Genomic DNA, 10,796 nt, shown 5'->3' on the forward strand with positions numbered 1-10,796 from the left:
ATCTCTCTGTATATAATAACATTTTTATAATTTTTAGACAACTATGCTGTAACTTTTTTCTAACTTTTTTAAACCAGATTGAAATATTTTAAGCTATTTAAAAAAAGCAACTCATATAGTTAATTCTTTTTGTTCATAGGTATATTGGAAAAGCTTATTTCAAATACTATAAACATAACAATATCAAACTGCAAAATTATATATAAAACTTTTTTTATAAATGTACACTAGAAACATCTATTTCGAATAAAAACATTTACTAATTCTTGTATTAAAAAAAACTTACAGTAAGTTTGGTCTCCTCCTAAAATTCAATGTGAAGGATGAGCTTGATAACTACTGGCTAACTTCTCTATGTTTGGTTTTAATTCAGTTAGATACAACCTCAAGTCTCCTCCTTTGGATATGTCTAAGTTTGATCTTTTATTTAAGACATTTATAACTGAGCTAAAAGCTTTTTCAACTACATAGCTAGAAGGAAATGCAATGAATAAAAGACTTATTTCCTCCCAAATATCTAGATATTGTTGTCTAACTTTTTCTTGCAACCAAAAACTTTCATACCCAAATCGCAAAAACTTTACTTTAATCTCAGGATCAGCAACTAGTTCGATGAACTTTTCTTGTAATTCAACTTTTACTTCATCAAGACTTGCTTCAAAGGGGCTTACTATCCAGTTTGGAACATTTAATTGAAATATATCTTTAAATCTGTAAACTATATCAAGTTTTAGCTCTTTTAAGTGGGATGTATAAATTTCTACCTCATCTTTACTTAGCTGATGTTTTAAGTTTTCTAAGCTTGAAAACTGGCAGAATTGATCTTTTTTAAAGTTTCTTTCAAACAGTTCCAGTTTGTTTATAAGGCTGGTTAGACTAGCCTTGACTTTTATGATATTTAAAATTTTTTTCCTTGTAGGAGTTTGCTCAGAACATTAAACTTTCCATAGAGGTCAGACAAGTATGCTATGTCAATTTTTCTTTCTTGCAGTTTAATTAATAATTCACTGTTTTTTGTAGAAAAAATTCAATTACTGTATCAAAAACTGCTAAGAACCTTTCCAAGCAGTTTCCTTATGATAACCATCGGACTTCAGTGTGTATGATTAAGTTGTCAAACTCCTCCTCATTGACATTGCAAAGCTCTTTAAACAAACGAGTTTGCAAACCATGTCTTTTAATTTTGTTCACAGCTTTAATAACTAAATTCAATGAGGTGTGTAGATGATTACTTAATTCTTTAGCAACTAAATGTTGCCTATGGATTACACAATGAATTGTAAATAAATTAGGATTAACCTTTTTAAAAAACGTGATTAATCCAACATGCCTACCAACCATGGAGGGAGCACCATCTGTTGCAATACCTATGATGTTTTCTAAAGGTATTTTATTAGATTCAAAATAGTTTTTGATCTTATTGAAAACAAGTTGGCCTGTGCTGTGGGTTTCCATTAGCTGAGATATAGCTAATTCTTCATAGGTTTTGCTACCAACTACCATTCGTACACATAAAAGAAGTAGACACTTATTTCCAGGCAAAGTAGACTCGTCAACTTGTATGGAAAATAAGTTGGTACACATCAATGTAATTAATTTTTTTTCTACACGTTCTCCCATTTCATCAATGCGTCGTTTAACTGTGTTGTTACTCAATGGGATTATGCGTAGAACATTACTGATGTTTTTGAAATGTAGAACTTTTTCAAGTACTGTTCTTATGGCTGGAATAAATGCTTTAACCCCAATGGTGTGATGTAACCCTTGTTTTGCAATTATTAAAGACAGGTAATATAAAGTTAATACACCGTCATCAATGTTTTGTGTACACTTTTTTTGAACATACTTGTTATTTGGGTCTGGTTTTTTTTTTAACTATTTTCAAAAATACTATAATTTAAAATTTATTTTAGCCATATCTTGAAAAGTTTTAAACAATTTTGTATGAAGAATAAAAAGAGCAATCCATGGGTAATTTATAAGTTTACAAGAGCAACTTTACTTTTCCAAAAAATATTATAATTTGAAAATGGCATCTTTAATTTTTTTTAATAATTCAAAATAATAGTTCAGTCTATTATTCTATTTAAACTTATCCTAAGTCAGTCTGAGTTAAAAAAAACCCTGAGTTATCCTAAGCTGTCTTGAGTCATTCTTAGATTTTCAAAAGTTTCAAAATATCCTGGTTTATTCTGAGTGTACCAAGTATTTAGCAACCCTGTATGCAAAATGTTAAGTGTAATGTAAAGTAAACTGAGAAGTAATTAAAAAACATTCAATTTCACCATATGACTTGTTTAAAAAAAATGTATATACTTATTTGACTAAACTTTAAAATATTGCTCAAATTTACTGTAAAATAAAGAGATTAATTAAATGAAAAAAAGGTGAAAATAAACTTTTATATTTTTTACAAGGTTTCAGTGATAAAAAATTTAAACCTTTTCAAATATTATTAAGTTTTTTTTATTATATCATTTTATATATACTTAAAATAATTTGAAAAAAATCTCATTTATAACTGGTAATAGATAAAATAGGTTATTAGCACTTTTATCATTACTAACAAGTATATACAAAGTTTATTGTAAGGATTTAAAAAATAGATGAAAAATAGTAAGGAAGAAAAATGTGAACACTTACAACTAAGGTCAATGGATTAGTGTGGAGAAAAACATTTTGGTAATGAACTTCACACTATTAATTTTGTAAACAACTTTTGACTTTTTTTTAAGTCTTAATTATCTTAAGTTTAAATTGTATAAAAAATAAGCTCAAGGCAACATGTGTAAGAATAATAAATGGTTCATACTAACCAAAAAAAAAGAGTTAGTCAGAGTTTATTGGAAATATTTGTTAAGAGTGGTAGTTAAGAATGGTACCCTACTACTTAATTTTTAAGGTAACTAAAAATTATTTTTTAAATGTGGTTTGGTTTAAAATAAAAGTTAAACCAACGTACACAACATTTATTTATAAAAATATAATAGTTTTATTAGCAATATGCTAAAAAGTTACAATTTTATAACTTATAGGGGCAACCATAAAAAAAAAACTTCTATATTAATTTAAGTTAGAATCTACATTTAAAAAAAGGTTGTTTACATTATTGAATTTTGAAAAGTTATGTTTTATGTTAGTTATTAAATATTCTAAGAACTTACAATTTAAAATTTAATGAATAGTATACTTAAAGGTCAGTCTGATATGCATATTTACAGAATCGATGTATTTTTTTAAAGCTTTATTTTTTTTTATACCCTTATCCCTATCCCACTTTACCCATACATATTTGAAATTAATCAAAGAATAAAGCTTTAATAAATAAAATAAAAAATAACATGAAAAACAACTTTTTTTTTTGCTGATTCATCATATTGTAAATTTAGAATAACTTTAAATACAACTAGTTTTAATAAAATATTGTTTTCTAAAACATGAGTATAAATATATGAAAACATACTTAAAATACACTTGATGAGATTGCCTGGTTGGCATGTTGAATCAAGTAGGAGTTGCAGTTTTGATACACAAATAACTATCTCTCTATATAAGATAAGTTATTAATCTAACAATTCACATTACCTTATAAAATTGAACTGTTTTAAATTACTTAAAAACTGAGCAGCTGATGTTTAACTTTGTTTTAAGCAACATCTTTAGACTGTAAATTTCATAATTTAATGGGTTGAAACTGTAAAGTAAACATATACTGTAATTAAAATTGGCAAAAGATTGAACTTTACAATGAGTTATCTGACCTAAGCACTAAAGCTATTTCTAGAATAAACTTACACAAAGTGGATTTTAAATCTAAACCCAGGGCCAAAAACTAAAATTCTAAAATTGCTGTTGCAAAAATTTACGTAATTTTCAAAGACGGCCAAAAATTGAAAAGGCTCCCTTATGGCCCCTTTTCTAGTCATGGCCCCCCCTTTGGCCCCTTTACGGCTTATGGCCCCCTGACTTCCTCAAATGGCCCCCAAGGGGGCCACTTGGCCCACTTTGGGAAACCCTGATCTAAAGTAATCAAAGTTTAATTCACCTGCGATTAATAATTAATTTTTTAATAATGATTTTAGAAAATTTCACATTACATTATGATTACTGCTATTTAGTTTTAGACTTTTTAGTTCGGTTGTAAATTAGAAATTTTTCGGGTGGGAATTGATTCAGGTGGTAATCGATCGGTAGGGGTAATTTGATCTGGTCGGGAATTATTCAGGTTGTATATGGTTTGGGTGGGAATTGATTAGGAAAGAAATCAGGCGGGTTAAAATTGAGTATGGACGATATTGTTACCATTTTACTCCTACCTATGCTGTACAGCGGTGAATATGTGACGTAATAGTGAAAAGTTTTTATAAATCGCGAACTATAAGTATTTTCTCAAGTAGCGTCAAGACTTAGTTTGTTAAAGCGCCTGTCTCGTAAACAGGAGATTCCGAGTTCGAATTTCGGTGAATCTTCGCTTTTTTTTTGGACAGTTATTTTTGTAGAAAGCAATAACTTTATTATAAAAATATACTATGAAGTTCCACTCTAAGGTAAAAAATTAATTTATCAACCAATAAATCGAGCTTTTAGCCCCTTAAGATGTAATACTAAGCTTCCCTAAAATCAGCGTAATAACACTTGTGTTAATTCGTTGATTTATTTATTTAGCTACCTTGACAAGTACAACTGGCTACAACCTTACATAACTAAGTTCTTAACTGACATTTAAAAACAAAAACTAGGGAGTAGTATATTTTTTGGATAAAAAATATAGTTTTATGTTTCTATACTAATCTTCATTAAGATATTTTCAAGTTTTAAAAGTTTAAGTGTGTTCATAACAATGTTTCCACAATTTGTTATACGAAAATATTTTTTTAACTTTTGTCAATAAGTTCAACATTAGAAATTAATATAAATCACGAAACTTATTAGTCTTGTGTTTATAACAGAGTTATAACAATACAAATAGATTCAATAATTCTAGTGCTGCAATCTACTGTGAATTGATAGTTGTATTGTTGCAATCTACTGTGAATTGATAGTTGTAATGTTGCGATCTACTGTGATGCGATAGTTGTATAATTGCGATCAACTCTGATGCGATAGTTGTTGTGTTGCAATCTACCGTAATGTGATAGTTGTATAATTGAGATCTACTGTGATGTGATAGTTGTACTGTTTCAATCTACTTTGATGTGATAGTTGTATAATTGCGATCTACTGTGATGTGATAGTTGTATAGTTGCTATCCACTGTGATGTGATAGTTGTATAGTTATAATCTACTGTTATGTGATGATAGTTGTAGTGTTGCAATCTATTGTGATGTGATAGTTGAAGTATTGCAATCTACTGTGATTTGGTAGTTGTAGTTTTGTGAACTACTGTGACGTGATAGTTGTAGAGTTTGCCCTACCGTGATATGATAGTTAGTGCATTTTGAATTCCTGTGATGCTTAAAATTTTCTTGATATTGGCTTAATAATAGCTCGAAGTAAACTTTGAATAATAAAGTTTAAAGTTATAAGTGTTATAAAATTATTTATGATTTTAACTTTACTTTACGCCAATAAAGTTTCCGACTTATGTTTTTTCTCTACTGTTTTATTTTTAAGAAACAAATGATTATCAAATAATGTTCCATACTATTTAACTTTAGAAGTACAATAATTTCAAAGCTTTATTTATAAAAATATTTATATAAATTATATACGATCACTTCTAATAAAAAAAAGAGTCCAATATTAATAAAAAATCAAAAATTATTCTTCTTTAAAATTTATATACAACTGTAAAAATTTTAGATAATTTTTAAAAGTACTTGAAAAGATCACGAAAGTTACAACTTTTGTTTATACTTTTTACTCTTTTGTTTGAAATTTTTTAAAATTTATAAAATCTGTCAAATAATACTATTCTTTTTAGAAATTGTAGGGTTTCATTAAATTTTTCAGGTTAATAAAGTTTAAAGTAGGTTATGTTTGCATTTTTGCACGAGAAATCTTTTTTTGCACGATGGTTATTTTTGAACGAGAGTAATTTTTTTTTTAATATAAAAAATAAACAATATATTAAATATTATTAAATAAATTGAAAATAAAAACTAACTGAGGGTAAAGGTAAGGGAAAAGTGGTAGTGAAAATAAAATAAAAAATAAGAAAATAAACAACATATAACTGAAAAAAGTAAATAAAAATAATCTAAAAATAAACTAATAAAAAAGTAAAAAAAAGTTACTGACCGTTGGTAAGGTTTAGGAGTAAAAGTGATAAAAAAATATGCATATCAAAAAAATTTATTAATAAAAAGAAAAAACATTAAATCAAAAGAAATAGTAAAAAAATTAATAGTAATAATCAAAATATATGTATAAGTAGAATCTTTTTTAATTCTAAAAACATTATTCAGTTTTAGTATTATCTAAATCTATATTTAACATTTAAATGTTTGATTTATTAATCACTACATAGCTTATAACATAAGCATAAACAAAGAAAAATATTACTATTACATGTTATTTTATTTTATAACATTAGAAAAAAAGTTAAAACTTTGTTAAAAATTCAAAAGTACAGAATTTTTAGTATGTGCAAGAGTTGCCACTTTAAAAAAGATAAAATAAACTGACTCTTTACTTACAACTAATAGCAAAAACAAACTAGGCTTAATGTGTGGCAAACATGATCTAATTGGAATTAAGTTTTTAAATAGAAAATTTTAGACTACTAAAGCACTTGAAAATATTTGGACAAATGAAAAAAAAAACTAGTAGTATGATTTACCAATCAATTATAAATTAGGTATGTAGTAGATTAAACAATCTTGCTCTGAAATTGCTAGTTTTCATTTATGAGATAGAAAAATTGTTTAGTTTTGCAAAACTATAGTATAAGTCAGTTTTAATAAAATCTAAATTTGATATTAGTTTTGGGTTATAGATATTATTCTACAAAAACTCCTATACATTGTTGTATATTTGTTTATTATCTTTTTTTTTTTTTTGAATTTAAAAGTTTCAGTTAAAATTGTTCTTTTCCTTCATTTATTAGCTAGAATATTTAATTTAAACCTCTCAATTTAAGATTTTTTTTATATAAAAAGCATTTGTTTTTTTTTATTTTAAAATTATAAAAAATAAAAATTTTAGATAAAAAAAAAATAAAATAGGCAGTTTTAAAAACTAAATTTTCGTTTTCGAAAATTAAAATAATTCTTGCAATTAATAAATTATGATTAAAGTAAGTGACTTTCTGTGAAAAATTCGAAATGGGTTATTTGAAAAATGTAGGAAAAATAAATGTTTAGTGAAATAATCTTTTTTTGTGTTTTTGGTTTGCGCCTTCTATTAGGAACTTTAAAAGCAAACAGACTTTGATCACTTACATCACAAAATTTTCTTTACTTTTTTCAAGCACTTAAAAGTGCTCAATTTTTCAGCTCAAATAAAACTGTATTTAATCAGCGAGTAAAAAACTTATTGGACTCTATTAAATTTTAAACAGATAAAAGATGATTTAACAAAAAAATAACTTAAAGTTTTAATTTTTTTAAATAATTTGACGATCGCTCGGCTCTTCGGTACTTTCCCTAGACGGAGCCGGCGGTCGAGACTTCTCTGTTTCGCTAACAACGGGGTCAGGCGCGTTGGCTGACTCAAAGCGAGTTGTCATTTTTACCAACTTTTTTACAACTTGTTTTGAATTCATGTCGCGCATCTTATCGATTGATATACCGCGAATGAATGGTCAAGTAGTATAAACTAAAACAACAAAAATGTATAAACACAATTATTTATTAAAAGAACTCACAACGTAAAATATAAAACACAAATAATACTTTATAATCGTAAGTAAATGAACACAAGTATAATATAAGACTAAAAACTAGCGAAAGTAAAACAATGACTTTTATTCTGTATCGTCTATGCGATCAAGAAGCGCACGCGATAAAAAGCGACGTAATCGTTCATGCGTAGTATATATAGTGCTTTAACAACCCCTTTTTCCCAATTCTCTCAATTTATAACAGAGCATGTCTGTTAGACTGCTACAATAAATTATGTGACCAAAACTTTAAATTTGTTTTTCTGGGTAGCAATTAATTTTGAAATTATATTAAATTTAAAAACTAGGTTACCTCACGCTCAGGCTAATTTTAATTCCTTTTTATAGATTTTATGAAATAATCATACCAGTAAAGTTACTTTTTTTTAAAACTTTAGTTGAGATGAATTGATTGAGCAGTTTTTTATTTATTTACGATGTTGTTCTATCTTCTAATTTTTGTACATTAGTGTTTTAAATATTTTTAAATCTTTTCTCATATTTACATACAACCTATATACTATATATACTTATGAAAGTATAACTTGTAATCAAGCAGAAAGTACACTAGAAAAATTTCATAATTGCAAAGTTAGATAACTTTTGTACGGTATTAATGACATAAAAAATTATTTAAAGTTATGTAGTAGGTTTTAAGATCAAAACCAATAAATCACATTTATACATAAAAACAACTTAGGAGCAGCAAAAATGATTAGAAACAAAATGTTTATATTAAAAAGATTTTAATAATAAAAAAAAAATACAGCTTTAATATTATTTTTTCAGACATAATTTTAAAAATTTGGTGTGCCGTAATAGATTAGTAGTCTAAATGAACTTTTAAAACTATTTTATTTGAATTTGCAAAACCAAGAGTAGAACAATAAACAAAATCAAATTTTTAGTTACAAAATTCTAACTCCATTAAATTCTATTTGAAAACCAACTTTAAATTTTTAGGCTTTCAAGCAAATATAATTATAAATTAGTTTTTAACAAAACTTGTGTTTTTGACTTTTGTATTATGTAAGAATGTATTTAAAATAAAACTTTTGTCCAGAGATAGTAAGACACATTATTTATGTTTTATATCTAAAGTTGTTCACATTATAAAAGTTGAGATTGTGCATAAGAGGATCTTTGAAAATCAAATGGATTAAAAGTAAACTTTTTGGCAATAAAACTTTTGTTTAACTTTTTAAGTTATTATTTTTCTTATCATCAAAATTAGACTAATAAAAAAAAAGTATAATATCCATTAAAAATTTTCAAAACAAATTTTGTTTTTATTACAACTGGGTATTTTCGGTTTTTTAGCATTGTATTTACTATTTAGACGTGGCATTAAATTCTCTTGCAGCAGTTGATAATTGTCAAGAGCGAAAGTGATTTTATTTGTTTAGTATAGATGGTGTTGAGAATGAAAACATATGTTTTTTTGTAGTAGAAAAATGTCAAGTAACATAAAACGGTTATTCCTTTACATGTTTTTCAAATTCATATTATATTATCGCCATATATCTACTCGAGCATGACAGTTTCACTTAAAACAATCTAACACTTATTACATGCTCAAAATGATTTATTTTTTAAATCACTTGTTCTGTTCTGGCTTCAAAACACAATTGCCACATTATTATAAATAGTCACATATTTATCCAATTAAAATAGTTTAAATTAAAACAAATGAACATTTTATCATTATAGTTAAAAATTTTAAGTATTGATTACAAAAATGTATGACTAGTTTCTAATAAATTTCCAATGAAACAAATTCGGATAGCATATCAATGTAATGAAATTTATTGACTGTAAAATTTAAGAACAGTTTTAGTCCCTGGTAATCTAACAAAATAAAATAAATTTATCTTTTGCGCCACTAGTGGGCAACTATGTTAAAGTCCGTAATTTTTATACTTTCTGTTTATAAACTTGGTATTCATTTAAAACTAATCATTTCACAATGACACGCGCAAGACAAACAACAGTGAAGTCGACCGGAAAAAGAAGTCCTCACAAGCAACTTCAAACAAAAGCAGGATTAAAACTATCATCATCATCATCAACAGTAATGGAGAATCCTCAGTCAGATATCAAGAGACTTTTCAAGAGAGAAAAGCCAAACCTAGGATTAAGTGGAAACCTCACTGCTGACACCAATACTTACAAGGGCGTCGTTATAAATTACAACGAGCCTCCGGAGGCCTCAATGTCAAAGACAAAATGGAGGTTGTACGTTTTCAGAAATGATGAACATTTTAAACCTCTTCACATGCACCGACAAAGCGCTTTTTTGATGGGAAGCAATTCAAGAATTTGCGATATTCCAATTCATCACCCATCAGTAAGCAAGCAACACTGCGTATTCCAATACAGAGCAGTGAATAGAAAAATACGCGGTGTTGAAAAAAAGGTCGTCCTGCCTTATATATTCGACCTCAACAGCACAAATGGAACTTTTTTGAATGGGGACAAAATTAAACCAAGAAGATACTACGAATTAAAAGAAAAAGATAACCTACAATTCGGTCTATCACAAAGGGATTATATTGTTATAAATGGTGACTAAAGTTTTAATGATGAAGTGAATACTTTAAATTGTGTTGTTGAAGATTTTGCATTAATTAGTGTATTTGTATATTGTTATAAATTCCTATGTCCTATTGAGTATCAAATGGCATAGTATTTGTTTAATAGTGATTTTAATAAAAGTGTAATTTTACAACAAGCTTCTGTCTTTTATGTAAATAAACTTTATTTATTTAGAGTTAGATAGTATATGTAATATTTATTGTAATAATATTTATTTAATTTAAATTTTTTTATTATACTTTTCATGAAATACTGCACTTTTTTTATTAACGATGTATATGTATAGTAAAAACAAAATAATTATAAAAAATGTATATTGTCAGCTATTTTAATCAGTAGAGCAGCTAATAATATGTAAAAAAGTTATTCAGTAAAATA

At 26.5% G+C, this 10,796-nt stretch overlaps 1 protein-coding gene and 1 pseudogene across 1 annotated transcript; one reads left to right on the plus strand and one right to left on the minus strand.

Moving 5' to 3' along the window:
- Positions 1–311: 311 nt before the first annotated feature.
- Positions 312–7,670, minus strand: LOC145829081 (protein FAM200C-like). Its single transcript, XM_082936813.1, has 3 exons — positions 7,562–7,670; positions 1,339–1,859; positions 312–779 (listed from the first exon to the last, which is right to left on the minus strand). Exons 1-3 carry the CDS (start codon positions 7,668–7,670, stop codon positions 312–314), a joined length of 1,098 nt encoding a protein of 365 aa, XP_082792939.1.
- A 2,119-nt stretch (positions 7,671–9,789) lies between these two features.
- On the plus strand, positions 9,790–10,395 carry LOC145829083 (smad nuclear-interacting protein 1 pseudogene; annotated as a pseudogene).
- The last annotated feature ends 401 nt before the right edge of the window (positions 10,396–10,796 follow it).

The sequence above is a fragment of the Thalia democratica genome, chromosome 2 (genome assembly GCF_965202585.1).
Source record: "Thalia democratica chromosome 2, ktThaDemo2.hap1.1, whole genome shotgun sequence".
Classification (NCBI taxonomy): Eukaryota; Metazoa; Chordata; class Thaliacea; order Salpida; family Salpidae; genus Thalia; species Thalia democratica.

Excerpts from the sequence above, each read along its gene's own strand:
- LOC145829081 (XM_082936813.1), bottom strand. The coding sequence starts at position 7,670 with ATGACAACTCGCTTTGAGTCAGCCAACGCGCCTGACCCCGTTGTTAGC. Across the intron at positions 1,860-7,561 it reads TACCGAAGAGCCGAGCGATC|ACCCAAATAACAAGTATGTT; the intron begins GTCAAATTATTT and ends AAAAAAAACCAG. Across the intron at positions 780-1,338 it reads CAGATGGTGCTCCCTCCATG|CTAAGTAAAGATGAGGTAGA; the intron begins GTTGGTAGGCAT and ends TTAAAACATCAG.